This window comes from Pelobates fuscus, chromosome 6 (assembly GCF_036172605.1).
Source record: "Pelobates fuscus isolate aPelFus1 chromosome 6, aPelFus1.pri, whole genome shotgun sequence".
Classification (NCBI taxonomy): domain Eukaryota; kingdom Metazoa; phylum Chordata; class Amphibia; order Anura; family Pelobatidae; genus Pelobates; species Pelobates fuscus.
This window is the reverse complement of record NC_086322.1, coordinates 11806336-11832900: the sequence shown is the minus strand read 5'-3', so window position 1 is coordinate 11832900 and position 26565 is coordinate 11806336. Positions and strand designations below refer to the sequence as shown.

The window sequence follows — 26565 nt, the reverse complement described above, 5'->3', positions numbered from 1 at the left end:
CACTATAGACACCGAAACGACATCAGCTCATTGTGTCATTGTGTCCCACCCCCTAACCCTGCAAATGTAATTATTGCAGTTATTGCGAAACTGCAATAACTACTGTGATGGAGCTCCTGTACTCCGACCGAGTACCTCCGCCCAGTCCGCTTCCTAGTCGCTTGCAGGGACCCTGGAACGCTTCTGCCCAAGTTGTCGTAGCTTAACTGGGGTCCTTTTGTACCTGACCAGTCAGCAGCTCTCCTTCCAGGCAGGTATCATCCCTTCTGCCAATTCCTCTGCAGCCCTTCTTCCAGGCAGGTATCATCCCTTCTGCCTATTCCTCTGCAGCCCTTCTTCCAGGCAGGTATCATCCCTTCTGCCTATTCCTCTGCAGCCCTTCTTCCAGGCAGGTATCATCCCTTCTGCCTATTCCTCTGCAGCTCTCCTTCCAGGCAGGTATCATCCCTTCTGCCTATTCCTCTGCAGCTTTCCTTCCAGGCAGGTATCATCCCCTCTGCCTATTCTGCTGCAGCTCTGCTTACAGTGATTATAGTTATTGCCTTTATAAAGGCAACTGCAGCTCTCAGGTCTAGCTCTCTTGATTTACCCCAATGCTAGAGGGATCCTGCAACCAACACACAGGTCCGAAGACTCTGTCACTAGGATCCCTTAAAATCCACACAGGACACAAGTTCCAAAAGGACCTAACATACAACACTTTATTTTACTTGGGACTAGCAGATATGATCATAACATTTAGATTGCTGTGACAAACATAATAATAGCATAATAACATATTTATAAAGGAATGGGGAAGACATGCCAACCAATCCGTGCTATTCAGGTAGTGCATATAGCTGTTGCTAGATCATTGCAACCAACAGGTGGCGCTGTACAGGCTCTACAACCAGATTCACCTAGTATATTGCAAGCATTAGGAAGACAGGAGAGCGCACAAACATTTAACCCCAAACAGCCACATTACACACACACCCTGCACTCACAATGGACACAGGGTGACTCAAACATCGGAATAGTCCAGGGCCCTACATAAAATGTCCTTACGAAACCCCTGTTGATTTTGGCTGCGGTCACAATTACTATCCAGTGTTAACTTCACCTCTAGTGGCTGTTTACTAGAGGCTGTCTACTAGGGGGAGGTCCGGGGTGTTAGGCAAGTTTTGACACGACATCTTCACGCTCTGCATGAGGACATCCAGCGTCACCCAAAACCCCATAGCAAAGCATTATACATAGGAAAGTTGTGCTCTCGCCGCACATATGCATTAGGTCAACGTCAGGGGAAGGAGGAGCGAAGGTGGAGTCTGACCCAGCGCTGAGGAAGTTCTGCGCTGGATTCAGGTAAGTGGCACAGGGTTTCAGAGCTGAGGGGGGGAGGTGGTTGCACGAGCAAGGAGGGCACTATAGGGAGCTGTAGTGGTAGGACTACAAGTTTGGATTCCTAGCCTCTAGTTTGCCTTTAATATATAAAGGGCCCAGGTAGCTTTTTGTATTATTTATTGGTTACCAAGAGGTGTCAGAAAATATACTGAGCCCCCGCAGCACCCAGCAAATGGCTGATCTCCTGAGGCATTTCTTGGATCCTTCGGCAGGCATAGATCACACCAATGTCTTCTCTCTGCTCAATTCTCTGCCATCTCGGAGTTAGGTCACTTTGTTTATACAGCCCTAGCTACACCTCCCCTGGCTCACACTCACACAGTCTTCCTAAAAACTACTGTTTACACTTCCTTTATAGTTCAATTTACAGAGCTAAGAGTAAAGAAAGTTAAGATCTAGTTGAAAATGAAACATTGTGTTTTTACGCAGGCTGTGTCAGTCATAGCCAGGGGTGTTGTGGCTACGGCTTCATCAACAGAAATGAAAGTGATTTAACTCCTAAATGGCAGAATTGGGCAGTGAGACTTCAGAGGCACCATCTATACACCAAAACAGCTTCATTCAGCTAAAGTAACAATGACGACTATAGTATCATTTAAGTTATCAGTTATATCTGTTTATATTTGACAACTGATCAGCCCCATTCAAGTGAGGATATGAAGTGAGAGAGAGTACAGTCCCAAATCAGACGGAGCCAAAGCTTTCATTTTCCAATTATTTTTATTATTTCAATGCGCCACTAGAGGGCATCTCCATCACAGAAAATACATAGAGTCATACAGAAAGGGACTGGTAGCAGGACTTAGTAACAGAGATATGCAGTGGTAGCAGAACTCGCCTATCCATACATTTCACCAAGCTTACTGACACCTATTTATTTGCCGGCTAGTCTGCAAGAACAGAGCAACGGTTACTCTTCTTTTTCCATTGATATTTCATTGAGGGCTAAAACCCTTCATTTTATAGAGGTGGATTTTATATCCGAAAAAAAAACTTGAAACATATGTCTAAATGTACCCTTTGAGCACCTTGTCCTGAGTCATCCTATTGCAGATTGTTTGCAAGGTTTTTTTTTGCAGAAAACATTTGCATTTCTCTTGCCATCGGATCATATTTAAAGGTCCCTCCAGACCCCTAGAGCACTTTAGCTTGCTGAAAAGCTTTATGTATGAAGACTGTGTCTTATATTTTTCGTTTTGCAAAAAGTGCAGATTTCAATAGAAACTGACACTTCTATAAATTAACCTGGTTACACCCCTTGTCTTTTCAAGCAGAGCACAGGTACTGTTACTTCCTGCTTTGGTTAGCTTAGTTGGACTAAACTCAAGAGGCAGCAATTGCCCAGAGCACCTGCCTTAACAAGACTTCCCATTGAGCTGCATTGTGAAGTCTGTGATTGGACAGCCACAGAAAGTCTGGGCGGGGTTAGAAGGGGAGGGCTTGCAAAGGCAGCAGACAAGAGATCTGTAACTTTTACAAGCTGTTTTTAGATATAACTTCAACATGAGAGTGCATAATTAAATACATTAAAGTTTTACTGTGAGGTGTATCTACTAAACAGTGATTTTTATTTATTTTGTATTTGGGCAGTTGGAGTGTCCATTTAATATATACTGAGGAAAGAGAGAAATGTATGTTGGTCATTAATAAACCTAGTATATTGCAAAAATGACAATAGGAGCTGCACTCATTCCCAGCAGCCACCCAGTGCTCCGGAGCAGGACTAGCAGTCCCACAACGATAAGGCAACACAAGAAATTCTCCAGGCACTCAATGTGTTCAAGCCGCAGGCGGTTTTAGTAGAACAAAAAAGAAGCAGCAACGTTTCGACCTGCTAAGAGGTCTTTGTCCGTTTTGTTATATTAAAACTGCCTGCATCATGAACACCTTGAGTGCCTGGAGACTTTCTTGTGTTGACTAATGAACCTAGTGACAACTAACACGTCAACATGGGCAAAATGGTCTAAGCCTATTTCTATATAGACAGTTTACAAATGAAGTGAAATCCCATAACTTCAAAAATTGTAACGTATAATAGTATGTCAATCATAAAAACAAGAAAAAAAGGAGACAAAGAAATGATAAATAGAATTCAATATGTGAAGTGATTGGTAAATAGCAAAGTGTAATATTGTACCTCAACCTACTGAGTACAGAGTGGGCATTCCAGCAGAAGGTATAAACCTATCATTTAGGACAACGTGCTGATAAACTATTACAGAATTTGCACAATACAAAAGATCTAGCATAAAATTGAAGATTATGCTAGCGCTAGTGTACCTATAATCTTAATTTTAATAATGACAGGAGGCGAGTATTTTGCATTAACTCTCTTTACTAACTCCAAATAGCAGTAAAGAAAAGGAGTGAAAACATTAACCAATCAAAAAATAGTAGGAGGTATAGTATTCACAGTGATGAGGCTCCTCCCCCTCTTTCCAAGCGACATCAAAGACACATAAAATATTCAAAGAAACGGAGAAAAGTCTTGAAACATGCACCAACGGGTGACTTTCCAAAGTGCGAAGTCCTAGAGGTTAGAGGATGGTCCAAACATGTAACAACGGGTGACATTCCCAAATACGAATTCCCGGCAGTTGAAGGAAGGTCCAAACATGTCCATCCTGAACGTAAGCTGTAACGTCTTGAAGTTATGCTGGAAAAGAGCGTGAAGAAGGTTAGGAACCGGTCTGGTAACTGGTTGCAGTGATGTAATAAACCCAACACAGATTCCACTAACAATTTTGTAAAACTAGTCTAAGTATGACGGTGATTAGAAAACCAAGCTGTATCTAAACAAGGTACAAATCTGATTAAGATAGCTGAGTAAGGAGACAGAGCAAAAGGAAGGAATATACAGAGTATAGGTATACTTACATGAGATCTCATCCTTCAGAGTATAGGTATACTTACATAGGATCTCCTTCCTCGAGGGTGTGGAGGGTGGGAAAATACTCGCCTCCTGTCATTATTAAAATTAAGATTATAGGTACACTAGCGCTAGCATAATCTTCAATTTTACCACATGACAGGAGGCTTCATATTTAGCATTTTTAACGCTGAAACAGGAGAGACGTGGTTGCCCCCGGGTTCGGGCGGAAATAGAAGGTCCGAAAAGTAGATTCTCGTGACCAATCTGCGGCTCGTAGGATGTCTGCCAGGGACGCGCCTGCGGTGAAGGCTGATGAGGCCGCCGCACCCCGGACGGAGTGGGCTCCGAAGGTCTCCTCTATGCCCGCCAGAGATAGAATCCATCTTACCCACCTGGCCAAGGTGGTGGTAGAGACTGGTACGTGAGGTCTAACGTAGGATACCAAGAGTTGGCCCGAAGGTGAGACCCGCAATCGGGATGTGACTTCCACGTATCGATGCAGGGTGGACACCACGCAGAGAAGCGGCTCTGTAGGGAAAAAAGGGTAGAAGACCGATGTGGAATCGGATTAAGTACGGCGTGAAATTTGGAAGGTAACTCCCTCTGGGGAGACCGAAAAGGCATCGATGTCGAATGCTCGTACGTCCGAGACTCTGCGGAATGAGACCAAACAAAGTAGAAGTGTCAGTTTAGCTGATAGCTGTCGGAGCGAAAGTCTGTTGTTGTCCGGCCAGTCCCTAATGAATTGTAGAACAATCTCGACGTCCCATAGTCGGGAGTATTTAGGTTTTGGAGGCCTCTGTAGTCTGATGCCTCTGAGAAGACGGCATACCAGTGGGTCTTTTCCAACGGGGATCCCCTGGGTCGGAACGTGGGCTGCCGAAATAGCGGATCGTATGACGTTGAGGGATCGATAAGATCGGCCCGTGGAGAAGAGGTGCGAGAGGAAATTCAAAATGGCTGTTATAGGTGCCGTAAAGGGATCGAAATTCCGTTCACTGCACCAAGTAGACCAGGAGTTCCATGCTGATAGGTAACATCGTCTGGTTCCTGGTGCCCATGAGTCCCAGAGGAGGTCTCGAGACGTTTGCGATAAGTCTTCGGTTTGCCAGGCTCCCCTGAAAGTGTCCAAGCCATCAGCGTGAGACGGCCTTCCAGGATGAGCGGGTGTTGGTTCCCTTTGGGATCCGTAAGGAGTGTCGGGTAGGACGGTATGAGGAGAGGATCCTTGTAGGCTGCTGCCAGAAGATCCGGGAACCATGGTTGGCCCGGCCATAGGGGTGAGATGAGGATCAGGGACCCGCGTTGGGTCTTCAGGTATTGCATCGTCCTCGCCACCATGGCGAATGGGGGAAAGGCATACGCCCCCGTGGGTGGCCAGGGTTGTAGAAACGCATCTACTGCCTTGCTCCCTGGATCTGGGAGCCAGCTGAAGTACTCGTCTGTCTGCCTGTTGTTGCGTGAAGCAAAGAGGTCTAGGTGGAGGGGACCCCTCCTGGCCGAAAGACGTTGGAAGATCGCTGGGTCCAGTCTCCAGTCGCTGTTGTCCCGCCAGTGGCGTGAGAACCAGTCCGCTGTCAGGTTCGTGTCTCCCGGGAGGTATTCTGCCACCAGGGAGATTCTCCGGGGTAGGCAAAATTCGAAGATGTCCTTCGTGATTTTTGATAGGAGCCTGGATCGTGCTCCTCCCAGGCGATTGATGTAGCGGACCGCTGAGACGTTGTCCATCCGGAGGAGGATGCAGCAGTCCGTGCGGTCTTTTGCCAAGCTGCGGATCGCAAACGACCCAGCCAGGAGTTCTAAGCAGTTTATGTGGAGGTTGGTTTCTCGTGAAGTCCAAGTGCCTCCTGTCGATCCGCCCTCGCCTGTGGCGCCCCAGCCCCAAAGGCTGGCGTCTGATTCCAGAACGATGTCGGGAGAATTCCCGAAGATGGCTCGGCCGTTCCAAGCCTCCATGCTGTCCAACCACCATCCGAGTTCTTCCTTGATTTCTTCCGTTACCGGAATGTTCTGGTCGTAGGAAGGGTTCTGGCGAAGAAAGGAGGCCTTGAGATGTTGCATCGCCCTGTAGTGTAGTGGGCCTGGGAAGATCGCCTGAATCGAAGCGGACAGTAGGCCCACTATCCGAGCTAGGGTGCGGAGGGGAATGGTGTGGCAGCGGATGACCCTGCGTAGTTCCTTCTTGATGGTTGTGATCTTCGAGCCTGGGAGTCGTAAGGTGCTGGTCCTGGAGTCTATCTCGAAGCCCAGGAATTGAATCGTCTGAGTTGGGGATAGTTCCGATTTTTGGTAATTTACCACGAAGCCTAGGGACGTCAGGAGTTGAATGGTATATCGTGTGTGTTGCCTTAGACTGTACCTGTCTGAGGAGAACAGTAGCAGGTCGTCCAGGTATATAATGCACCGAATTCCTTGCGTTCGTAGTCGTGATACAACTGGTTTGAGAAGCTTTGTGAAGCACCACGGTGCTGAGCTGAGGCCGAAAGGGAGGCATGTGAACTGCCAGGGTTGGTTTTGCCATAGGAATCTGAGGAATTGACGGCAAGATGTGTGGACGGGAACCGACAGATAAGCGTCCTTGAGGTCTAGCCTCGTAAACCAGTCCCTGTCTTGTAGAAGATCTCTCAGAAGATGGATGCCCTCCATCTTGAAGTGCCTGTACATCACGAAAGCGTTGAGTCCTTTCAAATTTATAACCGGACGGAACTCCCCAGATTTCTTCTTTACTAGGAAAATGTTGCTGAAGAAACCCTGTCCGTCGTGAGCCGGTTCTATCGCCCCTTTCGTTTGGAGCTCTCGTAGTTCGTCGTCGATCAGACGGCGGTCCTCCTGGGAGCATTGAATGGGGTGTGGAGGAGTGAGTTGGTAGGGGGGTTCTACGAAGTCGATGACGTAGCCCCGAACTGTCTGGAGGATCCATGCGTCTGTGGAGATGGTTATCCATTCCTGAAAAGACAGAGCAATACGGCCTGCAGTATAAGGGGAAAGTGAAACAAGAGGCATGATGTTGCTTACCTGTGGGGAAGCGTGCTCTGCCACGGCTACGAGGTCCTCTGCCTCGGTCTGCTCCTCGGGTATAGGAGAATGGAGGTCTGGAGCCCACTTCTGGGTAGAAGGGCTGTGGTCTGTATGACCGGGGGCCAGAAGGCCAGAATCGGCTGGCTGCGCGGCCCCTGTAGCGGCCAGCCCGTCCAAAAACACCCCGACTGGGGTAACCTCTGAAGACTCGCTTCATGGATGTCTGAGCCTTATTCAGGGACGTAAAAATATTGACATGTTTGTTCAGCTCTTTTAAGAAGGGTTCCCCAAATAGTTTGCCCTGTGCCAACGGTCCCAGTTCTTTGGTGCCCAATTCCACCAGTTTTCCGTCAATACGGAGTAAAGCTGCCTTGCGCCTCTCAGAGGAGAGTGCTACGTTGGTATTGCCAACGAAACAGAAGCACCTTTGTGCCCATTCTCTGATGTCATGTGCCCATTCTTTGACCATGCTAGAGTCGAATTGATCGGCCCTAGTGAAAGCATCGTCTGCTAGGTATAGTATGCGGGAGAGCGGGCCGATGGCGTCCAGCAGCTTGTCTTGGACCCCGTGGAATCCCTTCTCCACGCCCCGTCGGGGGTCTCGGCCACCTCGGGACATAAAGGTGTTCATCACCTGGTCAAACTCCGGGGTTTGAGTAACATGGTCGGGAAGTGAGGGACGTGGGCATTCCGAGCGTAGACGGTTGCGCACCGTTTTATCCAGTGGTTTGCGAAGCCAGCGGTGCATAAATTGGGAGAGGTGGTCAGGGGGTGTCCAGTCCCCGGAGCGTGGGTGGCGGATATTGCGAGGGTCAAAAAGACGTTGCCCTGTGGGGTCTAGGATGGCCTCGTCTTCCTGGGTAGGAGCGAGGTCGTCTGGTAGCTGGCTGTGATCTAGGAAGGTGCCTCGTAAGAGGCCCGTATGGGAGCCGGAGTCCGAGTCCCAATTGTCATCTTGCGGATCAGAGTCCGCGGCCTGCCACTCGTCTAGTACGGCCATAGAATGTGAGTGTTCTTCCCCCTCATCCGAGGAGTAGTGGGCAGGTGTGGGTGGGGCTGGTCTATGGCGTTTGGGTGCTTTACCCTTAGCTGGAGTATCGCCCGCTTTCTCGCCTTTCCAGTGGCGTTTGGCGGGGCGAGGGTCTGCCAGTACGTGTGACTCTGAGGCCTCAGAGTCCTCGTCTTGAGGTAGCGTGAGCGTGGCCTTTTTGGGTTTGTCGGTAGATGCCGACATGACTCTGGACAGTGCTTTCTCCATAGAGGTGGAGATGGCTTCTGCAATCATGGACTGGAAGTCCGCAGGTGTTTGAGATGCTTCCATAGTGGTTATGGTGTTGGCACAGGGTAGATGGGCTAGGGGTCAGTAGATATAATATGCACTCAAACGAGTAATAAGATCGGTAGTAACACCCCAGCAGGGTGTGATGTAGTGTAGTTACAAGTACCAATACTCGAAAACCCCAGCAGGGTAAATTGGGTTTTCTTGCTGGGCCGCACCCAGAAATATATGTATAATAACTGAGAGGATGGCACGAAATCCACCTTAAAATGACATCAATATGGGGTTGGGATGCCCCTGTAGCATATACATATATGTAGGTGGCACGAAATCCACCTGATGGCAGCAGTGCATTAAGGGCTTCACCCTGTTGTAATAGATGGTGGCACAAAATCCACCCGGTCAGTGAGTAGGAATAGGAAATAATAATGACAGTGGACTCACCACTGAGGAAGGGCCAGCAGCCTCTTTATCCTACAGAAAACGTCTGTGACCCCTGCCTGAACAACAAAGGGAGCTGAAGGAAGGATATCGACGACTGGGTGAGCTCTGCAGGCCGACACTGCGGAGATCGAGGAACTCCCAAAATGGCGGCCGTGAATCTCGCGAGACGCGAGATCCAAGATGGCCGCCGGAACAAAAACCGGGAGAGAAGTTTCCCGGCGTGTCGGCGAACAGAATGCGGCTGGTGAGCCGCGAGGGAGTGCTAGGGAACAGGGTGAGCGTTACCCTGAGGGAGAAACAAGCTGGGGGGACAGCGAAAACGAGGAATGAAAAACGGAGGTATCCTGAGGGGAAAGTCTAACACATATACACATATAAACGTAAATAACGTAAAATAAACTTAAAATGAAAGGGGAAAAAACCCCCAGGATAGAAGGGAGAAGATTCCCAGAAGAAAACAGAATAAGGAAATCGAAAATTAGCATATAACATAGAGAATACAATCTAAATAAAAGGGAAGAGCCTGAAACTCTGACCTGTCTGCTGATGGAGCAGTAAAGAAAGAGGGGGAGGAGCCTCATTACTGTGAATACTATACCTCCTACTATTTTTTGATTGGTTAATGTTTTCACTCCTTTTCTTTACTGCTATTTGGAGTTAGTAAAGAGAGTTAATGCAAAATATGAAGCCTCCTGTCATGTGGTAAAATTATTACAGAATCCAACTGTGTAACTTCACCTGAAAATTGGCAAAATGTCAACTTTTATAGACATGGAAAACAACCTGAATTGTAACACCTGATATTGCTCTATAGGGGGCTTGCTGTAAGCTTAACCCCTTAAGGACCAAACTTCTGGAATAAAAGGGAATCATGACATGTCACACATGTCATGTGTCCTTAAGGGGTTAAAGGGACACTATAGCCACGAAAACAACTTTAGCATAATGAAGCAGTGCTGGTGTATAGATCATGCCTCTGAAGTCTCACTGCTCGATTCTCTGCCATTTAGGAGTTAAATCACTTTGTTTCGGTTTATGCAGCTGTGACGATATGGCCCTGGTGCCTATGGCCTGCAGAGGTCCGTGGGTTTCTTTGCCTAACCTGCAATGCTAAGTGCTCAACGACGCACCACGGTTATGTTTGTTTGGTAAACCCAGGATATGTATGTTCCACTGACAATACACGTCGATGCATATGACTCCTTAGGAAGATTTAAACATGCATGGATCCAAGACTTTAAAAAACCTCAGCAAAGTGACAAGACACGCTTCTTACTGGCCACGTGTAAAATCCACTTTATTTCTGAGCTCCCAGACAGCACACACACATAATGTATTTACAAATTATTTACACCAATGAAAATGCAAACAGGGCTGGGATACCATAGCTCTGACTGAGGAATGTAAATTAATCCTCAGGATCCTGTATTCTTATCCTGGGACACAATATCCTTGGGGATGCCAAGGGAAAAGCTAGTTCTCTCCCTCCCTGTGCACTTCAAACAAAGATCGAGCGTCTGCAAAACACAGATTGAATTTGGGCGTACAATGCAGCTGAGACCATAACTAATAAATACACCAAGTTTGTCACAGCAGCCCTAGTCATACCTCCCCTGGCTGTGACTGACACATTCTGCAAGAAAACAAAATGCTTTCATTTTAATCAGACACTTACATAGAAACATAGAATGTGACGTCAGATAAGAACCATTCGGCTTATCTAGTCTGCCCAATTTTCTAAATACTTTCATTAGTCCCTGGCCTTATCTTATAGTAAGGATAGCCTTATGCCTATCCCACGCATGCTTAAACTCCTTTACTGTGTTAACCTCTACCACTTCAGCTGGAAGGCTATTCCATGCATCCACTACCCTCTCAGTAAAGTAATACTTCCTGATATTATTTTTAAACCTTTGCCCCTCTAATTTAAGACTATGTCCTCTTGTTGTGGTAGTTTGTGGATGTAACTTGCTTTAAAGTTTGTATCTCCTGCTTTGTAAATTGAACTTTAATCACACACAGGTTGTTCCTGCAATGTCTAGAAATTGTAGATTATACTAGCTTTAGTGTAACTATAATCTTAATTTTATTAATGACAGGCAGTGGCGGATCCAGAGCCTGATCTCGGGAGGGGCACTTGTAGATTATTTAAAAAAAATAATCCTAGCACAATAACCACTACAGCTCAGTGTAGTAGTTATGGTGCCAGTAGTGCCAGGATCCCACCCCGGAGTAAGTAGTCATACCGTTTAAGAACAGTTTGACAACTTACCTGGGGTCTGCTGGGATATAGGGCATAGGAGAAGTGGTGTGTGTTAGGGGTGAAGTGTGTGTGAAAGGTGCAGTGTGTGTGTGAGCGGTGAAGTGAGTGTGAGTGCGTAAGGGTGGCAGTGTGTGTGTTAGGGGGCAGTGTGTGTATGGGGGCACTGTATGTCTGTGTGGGGCAGTGTGTGTATGGGGGGCACTGTATGTATGTGTGGGGCAGTGTGTGTATGGGGGGCACTGTGTGTATGGGGGGGTCGTGTGTGTGTGTTTGGGGCAATGTGTGTATGGGGGGGCAGCAGGGTGTGTAGGGCACTGTGTGTGTATAGGTGTGCAGTGTGTGCGGGGCAGTATGTGTGTGGGGCAGTGTGTATGGGGACAGTGTTTGTGGGACAGTGTTGTATGGGGACAGTGTTTGTGGGACAGTGTTGTATGGGGACAGTGTTTGTGGGGCAGTGTGTGTATGGAGGCAGTGTTTGTGGGGCAGTGTGTGTGGGGCAGTGTGTGTATGGGGACAGTGTGTGAATGGGGACAGTGTGTATATGGGGACGGTGTGTATATGGGGACAGTGTGTATATGGGGACAGTGTGTATATGGGGACAGTGTGTATATGGGGACAGTGTGTATATGGGGGCAGTGTGTATATGGGGGCAGTGTGTATATGGGGGCAGTGTGTATATGGGGGCAGTGTGTATATGGGGGCAGTGTTTGTGTGTATGGGGGCAGTGTTTGTGTGTATGGGGGCAGTGTTTGTGTGTATGGGGGCAGTGTTTGTGTGTATGGGGTCAGTGTGTGTGTGTGTGGGGTCAGTGTGTGTAGTGTGTGTATGGGGTCAGTGTGTGTATGGGGTCAGTGTGTGTAGTGTGTGTATGGGGTCAGTGTGTGTAGTGTGTGTATGGGGTCAGTGTGTGTAGTGTGTGTATGGGGTCAGTGTGTGTAGTGTGTGTATGGGGTCAGTGTGTGTAGTGTGTGTATGGGGTCAGTGTGTGTATGGGGTCAGTGTGTGTAGTGTGTGTATGGGGTCAGTGTGTGCATGGGGTCAGTGTGTGTAGTGTGTGTATGGGGTCAGTGTGTGCATGGGGTCAGTGTGTGTAGTGTGTGTATGGGGTCAGTGTGTGCATGGGGTCAGTGTGTGTAGTGTGTGTATGGGGTCAGTGTGTGTATGGGGTCAGTGTGTGCATGGGGTCAGTGTGTGTATGGGGTCAGTGTGTATGGGGGGAGGGGAGGAGGGAAGGGAGGCTTTTTAATTAAAAATGTATTTAATAAAATATATTTATGTCCCCCCTCCCTTCTTACCTTTATTGAGGAGGAGGGGGGACATTTCTGGATCCCTGGTGGTCCCAGTGGGGAATCCCTGGTGGTCCAGTGGTTCCAGTGAACTCTAGCCCGCGCTCCAGGGCTAGAGTTCACTCTCGCGAGATTTGGAGCGTTGCCGTGGTAACCGCGGCAACGCTCCAAATCTCGCGAGAGGAGGACCCGGAGGAGCTGCTGGTAACAGCTCCCGGGTCCTCTCTCCCTCCCCTTCCGGTCGGCTGTCAGTAATGTGCCTGCGGACCGGGGAGGGAGATCACTGATCTCCCTCCCGGTCCGCAGGCACATTGCAGGGCTGGCGCTTGGGCAATGCCAGCCCTGCACTAGCCGGCAGGGGAGAATCTCGGGGGGGGCAATTGCCCCGTTGCCCCCCCCCTGGATCCGCCAATGATGACAGGAGGCGAGTATTTGCTTAAGTCTCTCTTTACTAGAACTCCACAGCAGCACATTAACATAGAGAGAAAAAAAAGCAATCACAAAAAAGTAAGGAAACCATAAAAGGCCCCTCCCAACCAAATACTTCCTCTTTCAAACTGTGACAAAACAAAGTACATAAACAATATAACCCAATAGCAGCATCAGAAGAAACCAAACGAAGTCAGACGATGCCTGTCATCCAAACTCGAAATGAACGTGGACCAGTAGATGAACCCTTGAACTTTATCCCGAAGAAAGTCTTGAACTTGGATCAGAAGCCGAACCATTAAACTTAAACAAGATAAGCAGAGTCGAAAACTCAGATTAGTGAATGAAATGTACTGTGAAAAACATGAATACCCATAATCAATCACAGACAGTACAACATCCATGAAATCACACCCTGACTTCCCCAGGAAGACAATTACCTGACCTATCTACCACAGCCCTGCAGAACAGACCAACACCTAAAATAGGTCAACTTAAAGCAAACAAAGAATAAGGGGAGGGAGAAACTGGGAGGGAAATATTTGCCTCTTGTCATTAATAAAATTAAGATTATAGTTACACTAAAGCTAGTATAATCTACAATTTTATAACATGACAGGAGGCTTCATATTTGCTGTTTTACCGCTCAGACAGCAAAGCAAAGGAAGCATGATACGATGGTCTAAAATAAAATTGACGAAAGGTATTTTCTCGGGACTAGTCAGTTGAACGCATTATGTTCTGGAGAGATGTGCCCACCGCGCCTCTAACTGAATGCGCTCTGAAGGTCGAATTCACACCTGCCAATGCCAACAACCATTTAATCGATCGCACCAGAGTACGAGACGAGACCGGTTTGTGAGGTCTGACATAAGAAATCAATAACTGAACGGAATGAGAAGGGCAAAGAGGGGAGGTAATTGCCACATTACGAGACAGCGCCATTGCTACACAGAGTTTAGGGAAGTCGCGGAAATATGGGTAGAATATAGCAGTCAAATCCGACTTAGGTGACTCCTTCCAGAGAGTAAGAAAAGGCATCGACATCGAAGGCCCGGACGTCTGAAACACTTCTGAAAGAAATAGGGCATCGTACGAGGGCAATGGCTGGGTGTTCAGAGGCAACAGAAAAGGACATGGGAGCTTTAAAACAAATCAAATACAATATAAAAATGTGTACCCCAACTATGGTGCAGTTACAAAGGAACAGGCAGATAAACCTATGCCCTGCTCATCTGCAGAGTAATCATGTGGTGTGTTCCTATCAAAACCTAATACATCTAGCATGTATATACATAGAAACAGGAGGGGGTACAAAATGAGGCCGGGAGCCGTTGCTCCCACATGGCCGGTTCTCCCTTTCCCCTTCGCCCACGCCGTCCACGAGCAGCTAATCTGACACTTGCAGCCGGGAGCGTGGGAGGGAGACAGCTCCCGCTTTGCGGAACAGTGTCGGCGAGCGGGAGCTTACACGTGGGGCTGCCGGAGACGTACTCTGCTGCCCCGGCGGTTGGACAATGGGAGGCAGTTCACAGAACCGCTCCCCGGCGATCACGTGAGAAAGAAATAAACTGAGTCAAATAAATAGAAAGGAAGGGGGAAAGATAAGGCTGGGGAGAGGTACAGGGTAGGCAAGAAATAGACCCCCCAAGGAGCAGTGAGGAGCAGAACAGACCAGCCAATGCACACGCAAAAAGAAAGTTAAACTAAAACCCACATAACCATACAACATACAATATAAAATTCAGCATCAAAAGTGTATAAATAATGACCCACAGTCACCCATATGGAACAGGAGGCAGTGGTACTCTGACCTGTGCTTAATGTGGAGCAGCAAAGAAAGAGGAAGAAGTTGGTTGGGAGGGGACTTTTATGGTTTCTTTACTTTTTTCTGATTGTTTTTTTTCTCTCTATGTTAATGTGCTGCTGTGGAGTTCTAGTAAAGAGAGACTTATGCAAATATGAAGCCTCCTGTCACGTTCTAAAATTATAAATTAAACAGTATTTACAATAAAGAAAGTGTAAACATTAGATTATTCTTCACAGGAAGTGTTTAAGAAGGCTATGTAAGTCACATGCAGGGAGATGTGACTAGGGTTCATAAACAATATGGCTTAGCTCCTAAATGGCAGAGAATTGAGCAGCGAGACTGCAGGGGCATGATCTATACACCAAAACAAAGTCATTATGCTAAAGTTGTTTTGGTGACTATAGTGTCCCTTTAATGTCTCAGAGAAAATATTAGTGTAGTGCTTACCAAGGTGGAATAAAGGAGTAAATACAGAAAGCCAGGAATAAAGAAGAGAAATAATTGGAGCTAGATCTAACGTCTATTCGAAATCACCGTTGTCTGAGGTAAATACCTACAAACAACTGCAAGTTAACTAAAGACTTCACCCTCAGTAACAACCCCTCCAAAAGGTAACCCTCACATCCACCCTACACTGTTGCTAGTGCAAAAAACTAAAGTTCAACGGGTGCGTCGGCACTCATCAGTGCGTGTTTCGGCACTCATCAGTGCCTTCATCGGGAGTTAAACGGAGTGTTAGCTGCGCCTCACGTATCTCCTGCTTTTGAAGCACTAGGACAGCACACTCATGACATCATCCGGCCAATCAAAGAGCGAAGCGTCATACTCCATAATGCCGGCTCTATAGGATGAAGCGTGGCCGTCCATGTTGCTCTCTCCAAACCATGAATTATGTAAAAAAATTATGTGAAGTGTGTTCATTCGCTACATATTAAGGAAAAGTGCGATATTAGTAAATCTACTGAGTATTTCATTAACCAGGTGGTGCTCATTAATAGGTAGCCCAAAACAAGGGCAATTCTGTTGATATTTGCACATACTCAGATGAAATTAGAGATAGCTTAGAGACTCTGTGTAACATTTAGGTGGGGGATAATAAACCCTGTTATTTGAAGAACTATTGAGGTTTTCTCAAAGACAGGTATACTTATATTAGCCCCATCTGGGGCGGATCTGTTCATATTCACATGCCCACGGGGGCATAGTGAAATAGCATTGGATTGTGTGCAACATACAAAAGCATGTTGGATTTAAATATTATTAATGATCACTTTCAAGTATAACCAAACTCAGATAGCAATCCTCTAAATATGGTCAAATGTGGTACATGACAGAAAACATCACTGTGATATAATCCGTGGTCGTGGGAGGAGGAGGATGACTTCCACCTCTTCCCCTGTTAGATTCCCGTTGTGCTGTGACATCACCCTTATACGCTGTGTAAAGCATACTTTTTAATTTATTTTGCAAATGCTGTATCCTTTCCGACTTGTTGTAATTCGGTAACATTTCCGCCACTTTATGCTTATACTGGGGGTCTAGTAGCGTGGACACCCAGTACAAGTCGTTCTCCTTCAGCCTTTTTATACGAGGGTCCCTCAACAGGCACGACAGCATGAATGACCCCATTTGCACAAGGTTGGATGCCGAGCTACTCATTTCCCGTTCCTTCTCCTCAGTGATCTCAATGAAGGTATGTTTTTCCCCCCAGCCACGTACAACACCACGGGTACCAGATAGGTGACAACGAGCACCCTGAGATGCCTGTTGTGGTAGGTCTTCCTCCTCCTCCTCAAAGCCACATTCCTCCTCTGAATCCTCTTCCTCACAATCCTCTTCCAGCGTTGCCACAGGTCCAGCATGCGATGCTGATAAGGCTGTTTCTGGTGGTGATGGTGACCACAACTCTTCCTCTTCACGCTCATCTATGGCCTGATCCAGCACTCTTTGCAGGGCACGCTCCAGGAAGAAAACAAATGGTATGATGTCGCTGATGGTGCCTTTGGTGCGACTGACTAGGTTTGTCACCTCCTTAAAAGGACGCATGAGCCTACAGGCATTGCGCATGAGCGTCCAGTAACGTGGCAAAAAAATTCCCAGCTCCCCAGAGGCTGTCCTAGCACCCCGGTCATACAAATATTCATTAACAGCTTTTTCTTGTTGGAGCAGGCGGTCGAACATTAGGAGTGTTGAATTCCAACGTGTCGGGCTGTCGCAAATCAAGCGCCTCACTGGCATGTTGTTTCGCCGCTGGATATCGGCAAAGTGCGTCATGGCCGTGTATGAACGCCTGAAATGGCCACACACCTTCCTGGCCTGCTTCAGGACGTCCTGTAAGCCTGTGTACTTATGCACAAAGCGTTGTACGATCAGATTACACACGTGCCATGCACGGCATATGTGTCAACTTGCCCAACTTCAATGCCGTCAACACATTTTTGCCGTTATCACAAACCACTTTGCCGATATCCAGTTGCTGCGGAGTCAGCCACTTTTCCACCTGTGCGTTCAGGGCGGACAGGAGTGCTTGTCCGGTGTGACTCTCTGCTTTCAAGCAAGTCAAACCCAAGACGGCGTGACACTGCCGTATCCGGGATGTGGAATAGTACCTGGGGAGCTGGGGGGGTGCCGTTGATGTGGAGCAAGACGCAGCAGCAGAAGAGGACTCGGCCGAGGAGGTTATGGAAGAGGATGGAGTAGGAGGAGTAGAGGAGGTGGCAGCAGGCCTGCCTGCAAGTCATGGCGGTGTCACCAACTCCTCTGCAGAGCCACGCATTCCATGCTTGGCAGCCGTCAGCAGGTTTACCCAATGCGCAGTGTAGGTGATATACCTGCCCTGACCATGCTTTGCAGACCAGGTATCAATGGTTAGATGGACCCTTGCCCCAACACTGTGTGCCAGACATGCCATTACTTCCTTTTGCACAATCGAGTACAGGTTGGGGATTGCCTTTTGTGAAAATAAATTTCGGCCGGGTACCCAATAGCTACAAATTTTTTGAATGCCTCAGACTCCACCAGCTTGTATGGTAAAAGCTGGCGGGATAATAGTTTGGACAAGCCAGCTGTCAGACGCTGGGCAAGGGGGTAACTTTCTGACATTGGCTTCTTATGCTCAAACATGTCCTTGACAGACACATGACTGTGGGCAGATGAGCGGGAACTGCTCAAGGCGGGAGACGGAGTGGCGGATGGTTGAGAGGGGGCAAGGAGGACAGCTGTGGTTGACATGGCTGAAGATGCTGGACCAGGAGGAGGATGGCGGCTTTGAGTTTCCGTGCTGCTTGTACTCATGTGTTGATCCCATAGGCGTTTGTGATGTGCGATCATGTGCCTACACAAAGCAGTTGTACCTAGGTGGGTGTTGGACATCCCACGACTCAGTTTCTTTTGGCACAGGTTGCAAATGGCATCGCTGTTGTCAGAGGCAGACAAACAAAAAAAAAATGCCACACTGCTGAGCTCTGCAATGACGGCATTCTGGTGGTGGACACAGCATGCGTTGATTGGTGTGCTGTCGGGCTGACCCGGGTGCCGATGCATGCTGTGCCACTAGCTCCTTGCGACGACCTCCCCCTGCTTCCAACTCGTCTCCTCCTCCTCCTCTCTGTCTCCCCATCTGAACTTTCATCCTGTTCTTCTTCTTGCCGAGCGGGCACCCACGTGACATCCATGGACGCATCGTCATCATCAACCGCTTCACTTGTATCTGACAACTCAGCAAAGGAAGCAGCAGCGGGTACAACATCATCATCATCACACCGTACGTCCATGTGTGTAATGCTGCCTGCCTGAGACATATCCCTGTTATCTACATCCTCTGGCAATAATGGTTGCGCATCACTCATTTCTTCAAACGGATGTGTGAATAACTCCTCTGACATACCAAGTGAAGCGGCTGTGGTGCTAGTTTTGGTGGTGGCGGCAGGCCGGTGAGTGGTATCTTGAGAGGTGCCTGAAGCTAATCTGGAGGAGGATGGTGCGTCAAGGTTCTGAGCGGAAGCTGTAGAAGATTGGGTGTCCTGTGTTAGCCAGTCAACTATGTCCTCAGAACTTTTCAAGTTCAGGGTACGTGGCCTCTGAAAACTGGGCATTATTCTAGGGCCAAAGGGAATCACAGCTCCGTGACCACGATGGCCCCTGCGGGGTGGCCTGCCTCTGCCTGTCATTTTTTTTTGGATTAGTGGTACTATGCGTGCAAGCTACTGTGAGACTAGATATGAGTGGCTCTGTGCTGTGGCAGAGGTTGGCAGAGTACACGCTGTAGGTCTGACACACCCGCTTGAAGACAACTAACTGCTATTCAATCTATAACAGTGAAAAAAGTTTTTTCTTTGTAAAGGCACGCTATAGAGACACCAGATATGAGTGGCAAAGTACACTTGCAGAGGTTGGCAGAGCACTCGCTGAAGGCCTGACACCCAGACGCTTGCAGACAACTAACTGCTTTTAGCTTACACTGAAATTTTTTTTTTCTTTGTAAAGGCACGCTATAGAGACACCAGATATGAGTGGCAAAGTACACTTGCAGAGGTTGGCAGAGTATACGCTGAAGGCCTGACATCCGCTTGAAGACAACTAACTGCTATTCAATCTATAACCGTGAAAAACGTTTTTTGTTTTTAAAGGCACGCTATTGTCACACCAGATATGAGTGGCAAAGTGGACTGGCAGAGGTTGGCAGAGTACACGCTGAAGGTCTGACACCCGCTTTAAGGACACTGACTGCTATTAGCTTACAGTGAAAAACTTTTTTGCCTTTTAAAGGCACACTATAGTCACACCAGATATGAGTGGCAAAGTGCACTTGCTGAGGTTGGCAGAGTACACGCTGAAGGCCTGACACCCGCTTGAAGACAACTAACTGCTATTCAATCTATAACAGTGAAAAAAGTTTTTGTTTTTAAATGTCAAGCTTAAGCTATTGTGACACCAGATATGAGTGGTGGCACTGGGCAAGTGGACACAGTATCCACTGTGAGCCTGACACAGAAGCTGGCAGACAACTAACTGCTATTCAATCTATTACAGTGAAAACAATTTTTTTCTTTTTAAATGTCAAGCTTAAGCTATTGTGACACCAGATATGAGTGGTGGCACTGGGCAAGTGGGCACAGTATCCACTGTGAGCCTGACACAGAAGCTGGCAGACAACTAACTGCTATTCAATCTATTACAGTGAAAACATTTTTTTTCTTTTTAAATGTCAAGCTTAAGCTATTGTGACACCAGATATGAGTGGTGGCACTGGGCAAGTGGGCACAGTATCCACTGTAAGCCTGATACAGAAGCTGGCAGACAACTAACTGCTATTCAATCCATTACAGTGAAAAAAAAAATTTAAATGTCAAGCTTAAGCTATTGTGACACCAGATATGAGTGGTGGCACTGGGCATGTGGGCACAGTATCCACTGTGAGCCTGATACAGAAGCTGGCAGACAACTAACTGCTATTCAATCTATTACAGTGAAAAAAATACATTTATTTTTAAATGTCAAGCTGAAGCTATTGTGACACCAGATATGAGTGGTGGCACTGGACAAGTGGGCACAGTATCCACTGTGAGCCTGACACGGAAGCTGGCAGGCAGGCAACTGCAATTACATTACACAGAAAAAAATAAAAAAGAAAAGAAAAAGTAGACTGATGTTCTAGCCCTAAAAAGGGCTTTTGGGGTGCTGCTCTTACAGCAGAGATCAGATGAGTCCTTCAGGACTGTAGTGGACACTTAACACCCTAGCCTAGCAATCAATTTCCCTATCTAATGAGCAGCAGCTACACTTTCCCTCCTCTATCTAAGAATGCAGCTTCAGAATGAATCTAAAATGGATGCTGGGAGGGAGGTTGGAGGTCTGGAAGGGAGGGTCTGCTGCTAATTTGCTGGGATGTGTCTGCTGACCGTGAGGCACAGGGTCAAAGTTTGCTCAATGATGACGAATAGGGGGCGGATCGAACCGCGCATGTGTTCGTCCGCCGTGGCGAACGCGAACACGCTATGTTCGCCAGGAACTATTCGCCAGCGAACATTTCGGTACATCACTACCGCTCATCATTTCATAATTGAAAAGTAAACAGTAAAAAAACTCTGTGAATTATTAAAAGTAAAAAGCAACAGCGATGAGCTATCTCAAAGATATCGTTTCCACAGTATAGTCAGTAGAGGTTCAGAGTAATGCATCTGAGAAGACTCTTGATCTATGTATGATGTGAATAATGTTAACCACTGTATATTGTGTTCTAAAATATTAAAAAGTCCAAACTACAGTCTGAAATAAATGGTGTAAATGCTTGAGAATACCTTGTATAATCCTCTTGGGTAGAAGGTTTTAAATGTGTAAATCCATTGACATTGATGGTGTCTCAAAATCTTGTCATAGTCACCACATCTCTGATCTCTGTTAACAAATTCAAATTTACAAAATCTTGGCCCCTTGGGACAACCAGGATTGTAGGCTTTCAGATGTCTCAAAATTGGTTTCTCAATCGGATTTTGTACTGATCTGGCTTTTTCTTTAATTCACTTTTTCAAAGGGCAAAATGTTTTGCCAACTTACTTGATACCACTCTCACAAATAATCAGGTAGACAAAGCCTGACATATCTCAGTCAAAACACATCTTTATCTGGAAACAAAGAAAATTAAAACTCCATACAAAGGGGTTGAATGAGGGATTCTCATTTACATTATTTATTTACGACTACAGTATAGAATCACATTGACAGAAAAAGCTAAAACAGTAATACCTCCCAAGAATCATGTATCTAGTGGAGGTGGTGCCAGAAGCAAACTCACAGGGTGCGTTTATAAGAATACACATACCCTGTACGAATCCCTCTCTTCCATCTCACCGAATCCATACTTCCCCAACACTGGCATCATATGAAGCTGAGAGAAGAGTCAGAGAGTGTCCCCCAGTGTCAAATAAAACTCAAAATGTTTGACAACTTAAAATTGGATGGGAAGGGGGCAGGGCTATCCTAGCACCATAACCACTACAGCACAATGTAATAGTTAGGGTTCTTGGGCTGTCACTTTAATATGCAGATAGGATCTTTCTTTGGTTAGTTGTGTTGGCTATGCTAGCTATTTACATTTTTATGTTCTCTATAATGGAAGTTATTTTACCAAAAATCATCACTAATCCCATGTGTTCCTTTTTTTCCCCAGAAGGAAAAGAGCGATATGAGATATATGGAGAGACGGGGTCATCTGTGCAGATCCCAGGCATGAAAATCCGAGACAACGATTACCATGAGCTGAAAAAATCTGATGGGAAAACTGGGTTTGTGGCAATTTACCATGGATCGACACAGCTTCACCAGGATTATGAAAACCGTGGCCTCCTGAAAAGTGGTTTCTTTTTGCTTAAAAAGCTGATGAAGGAGGATAGCGGGGTCTATTCGTACTATGTAAATAACAAAATCCAAGTTGAAACCCGTCTAATTGTCCTTGGTAAGTCCTGAATTTGCCATTATCATTTGGATGTCTAAATAATATGAATTGTACCTGTCTGATATATGGTCAAAAAAACATTGTGATTGGGGGAAAAGATGAAGAAAAGTGGAAGAATAAGCATAAAACACTGTAATTGGACAGTGGTGGTGGAAGAGTAAGAATAAAGAATTGTGATTGGAGATATAGTGAGGGAAGAGTGAGGATAAAGCATTGTGCTTGGAGATATAGTGAGGGAAGAGTAAAGATAAAGCATTTTGATTGAAGAGAGGGTGAAGAATGAGTGAGAATAGAGCATTGTGATTGGGGAGAAGGTAGTGGAAGAGTGAAGTTAAAGCATTGTTATTGGAGAGCGGGTGATGGATGACTTAGGACAGAGCATTGTAATTGGAGATACCGTGAGGGAAGAGTGAGGATAAAGCATTGGGATTGGGTAGAGGGTGATGAAAGAGTGAGGATTAAGCATTGTGATTGGGGAAAGGTTAGTGGAAGAGTGAGGATTAAGCATTGTGATTGGAGAAAGGGTATTGGAAGAGTGAAGATTAAGCATTTTGATTGGAGAGAAGGTAGTGGATGAGTGAAGATAAAGCATTGTGATTGGAGAGAGGGTGATGGATGAGTGAGGATAAATCATTGTGATTGGAGAGAGGGTATTGGGGGGACAACAACGGGGAAATCGCCCCCACGAGGATCCCCCCTGCCGGCTAATGCAGGGCTGGCACTGGCCAAGTGCCAGCCCTGCAATGTGCCTTCACGGACCGTAGGGGAGATCACAGATCTCCCTCCCCGGTCTGCAGGCACCGTGCTGGAAGCCGGCAGGGGAGGGAGGGAGAGAGGACCCGGGAGCTCAGCCTGCAGCAACGCTCCGGATCTCGCAAGAGTGAACTCTAGCCCTGGAGCTACAGGCTAGAATTCACTTTCACCACTGCCACCACCAGGGATCGAGAAATGTCCTTCCTCCTCCCTCAGTAAAGGTAAGAAGGGGGGGGGGGACATAAATGTATTTATATTTACAATTTTTTTAATAAAAAAGCCCCCCCTACTCTCCTCACCACACATTCACACACCGCCCCCCAAATACACACACTGCCCCACACACACATACACAGGCCCCGTACACAAATACACATACACTGATACACTGATACACTGATCCCCATACACACATGCACTGCCCCCATACACACACTGCCCCAAACACAAATACACTGCCCACCCATACACTTACTGCCCCCCCCACACACACACAGCCCCCCATACACACACTGCCCCTCATACACACATACACTGCCCCCCACACACACATACACTGCCCCCCATACACACATACACTGCTCCCCACACACACATACACTGCCCCCCATACACACATACACTGCCCCCCACACACACATACACTGCCCCCCCCATACATTTGGTGGATGGCAATTACAGCCCAATGCTTGAGACAAAGTGTGCTGTCATTACAGATCCAGTGGAGAAGCCCGTCCTGCAGAAAACTGAAGAGGTCGGCAATGATAAGTGTCAGATTGTGCTGCAATGCATGGCATCTATAGAAAACTTAAATGTCACTTTCTGGAAATCTGGACTGCAAATCGAGAATGTCAACTTGAGTGTCAACAGTACCTCCTTGTATCTTAACGGATCCGACCCACGAACCTCAGGAAGGTATTCTTGCCAACTTTCAAACCCCATTAGCCACAGAATGTCAGATGAAGTCCATGTTACAGGTGAATTGAAGCACTGTGCATGTATTATTGTTTTTACTAGAATTTATAAAGTGTCAGCATATTAGACAGCGATGTACATAAAAAGACACAACAATATGTATAAACCCCCCCAAAAATGGTAAAGAGACCCTGCCCATGAACTAAGATTTAGCCATATAAGCTATTTTAGGCAAAATACTTGAGCTTGCAATCTATATACCTATATATATAAATATGATCTCTTGATTTTGAAAATTAAAAGTTAAGTTTTATTTTTTAATCCGTTTGGTGTCCTGGGAGTGCTATCTCAATGCTACTTTGTTATATATATCTTCAGGGAAGCACAGGACTACATTACAACATACACACTCATATTTCTTTTCATATACTTGGACAATTAGTTTTGAAACTGAACTAAAAATGTAATAAAGAACAACCACTGGGAGGAAATGGATATGCTCCATCCGCCAATGTTGTGGTGGTTATAGGATATAGTGGGGCTTAACCCCTTGAAATATGTAGAAAGAAAGAGGCTACTGGTCGGCAACTCGAAGCACGGATTGCCCTCCAAATAGACCTTATATCCTTAAATTTACAAAAAGGCTTGTGCTGCAGGTACCCACTAAAGGGAGTCTTTGCATGCAGTTAGCCAAAACAAAAAACTCTTTAATAGTCCCTCTTGAGGAAGAAAGCAAAAACGTGATTATATATACAAGTGTGAAGTTAAAATAAAGGACCTAGTGGGGTACGGGTCATAGCTATGCCTGGCTGTTACTTATAGCGAACACAAAGGCTAAGGAGATGTAAGTGTGGCTTCAAACATATGCCGAATACTCCATTAGAATAATTGTGTCGAAAAGACCAAGGTAACAGAGTGTGCAGCAACAGTTGCTAAAGTGTCTGATTATATTTTGTATCAAAATGGTGGAAACTGGAAAAATGTATACCCAAAAAATGCAAAATATAAATACAATAGAATATCCAGAAAAACACCAGAAAAATCTATTTTTTGACTATTTTTTGACTATTTTTTGAGTGTTCATTTATGCCTCTTTTGAACTTCCAGTTCGATCCCTAATCATGGCAACAGTATGCCTATTATAGAATAATATCGTCCTGTATACTAATTGGATGTACTTTGGTTTACATACTGTAAAATCTTTACAACCTTTTTTAAGTACTTAATCCATCCATTTGTTTATGTTGGACGACCTTTATACCTCTATAAATTTACAACAGGGTCCCAATATTGCTACCTGCATTTAGTGTTTGAATCAGTGTCTGATTCATTCCAGCATTTGCTTTCCCGTTTCGGGTTAACTGCAACTTAGACCCTGTATCGATTAAAGGGATTACCCCGCCCCCTCCCGTCCGTACGGACTTTCCGATTAGACAGGGAGTTTAAACGTCATACTGGGGGGAAGTCCTAAGACTCATTTAAAAAGAGGCGCCATGCACTCTGAAAACGGCTCTTGACAAAGGCGACTGGTATCGCCGAAACGCGCGTTGAGCAGAGCAGCTCGAGCAGAGCAGCTCACCATGAGCGGATTCATCTTTACCTTTTAAAATTTCTTTGTTTGGACAATTCTGGGGCTGTGTCATCTATATGATCCTGAGCACTTTCAAGACCTTGTGAATATATGTGTATGCGATATGTACAAGATGCTAGGGACTCCTACCCCCAAATCACATTTAGCTGTTTAGGCATCTAAGTACATATTGTTACATTATTCATTTTTATGCTTTTCTATATGATTGAACATGGATGTGCATATACCTTCTGCCTTAACAATTAAGATTTGCTTTTTGCACTGAACTTTATTTATGGCACTTAAAGGTATATTAACAGTTTGAACTGCATTTGTAACCCAATCAGCTCTTAAAATTATCTCCAGACATTTTCACATGGTGATATATATCGATTGTATATTCTAACGAGATACTTAGAGCCTGTTTTCACATCTTTGCAAGGGATAAAAAGTTTTATGGCAATTCAAGGTACAATTATATTGCAATCCACAGCCTTTAAGCCATCCACAGTTTTATATCCTTTACAACTGTACCCTTGTCTCATACAACAAGTATTATCTAAAACAATCCACCTAAAATATATACTAAAGTATTATTTTATATATCTTTGGTGTTTTTCTGGATATTCTATTGTATTTATATTTTGCATTTTTTGGGTATACATTTTTCCAGTTTCCACCATTTTGATACAAAATATAATCAGACACTTTAGCAACTGTTGCTGCACACTCTGTTACCTTGGTCTTTTCGACACAATTATTCTAATGGAGTATTCGGCATATGTTTGAAGCCACACTTATCTCCTTAGCCTTTGTGTTCGCTATAAGTAACAGCCAGGCATAGCTATGACCCGTACCCCACTAGGTCCTTTATTTTAACTTCACACTTGTATATATAATCACGTTTTTGCTTTCTTCCTCAAGAGGGACTATTAAAGAGTTTTTTGTTTTGGCTAACTGCATGCAAAGACTCCCTTTAGTGGGTACCTGCAGCACAAGCCTTTTTGTAAATTTAAGGATATAAGGTCTATTTGGAGGGCAATCCGTGCTTCGAACTAAAAATGTATACTTAAAGGGACACTATAGGCAC

The 26565-nt window shown here is 45.9% G+C and overlaps 1 protein-coding gene across 2 annotated transcripts in view; it reads left to right on the top strand.

Annotated features, from left to right (window-relative positions):
• The window catches only part of LOC134615275 (uncharacterized), a 43002-nt gene that overhangs the window by 11168 nt on the left and 5269 nt on the right, over nt 1-26565 (top strand). Inside the window, exons 2-3 of one of the 2 annotated variants that reach the window (XM_063459764.1) lie at nt 21953-22237; nt 23707-23967. In XM_063459764.1, coding sequence (XP_063315834.1) covers nt 22012-22237; nt 23707-23967 — 487 coding nt within the window. In that variant the 5' untranslated portion in view covers nt 21953-22011. The remainder of the gene's footprint in view (nt 1-21952; nt 22238-23706; nt 23968-26565) is intronic. The other variant, XM_063459762.1, reaches the window with a different exon arrangement.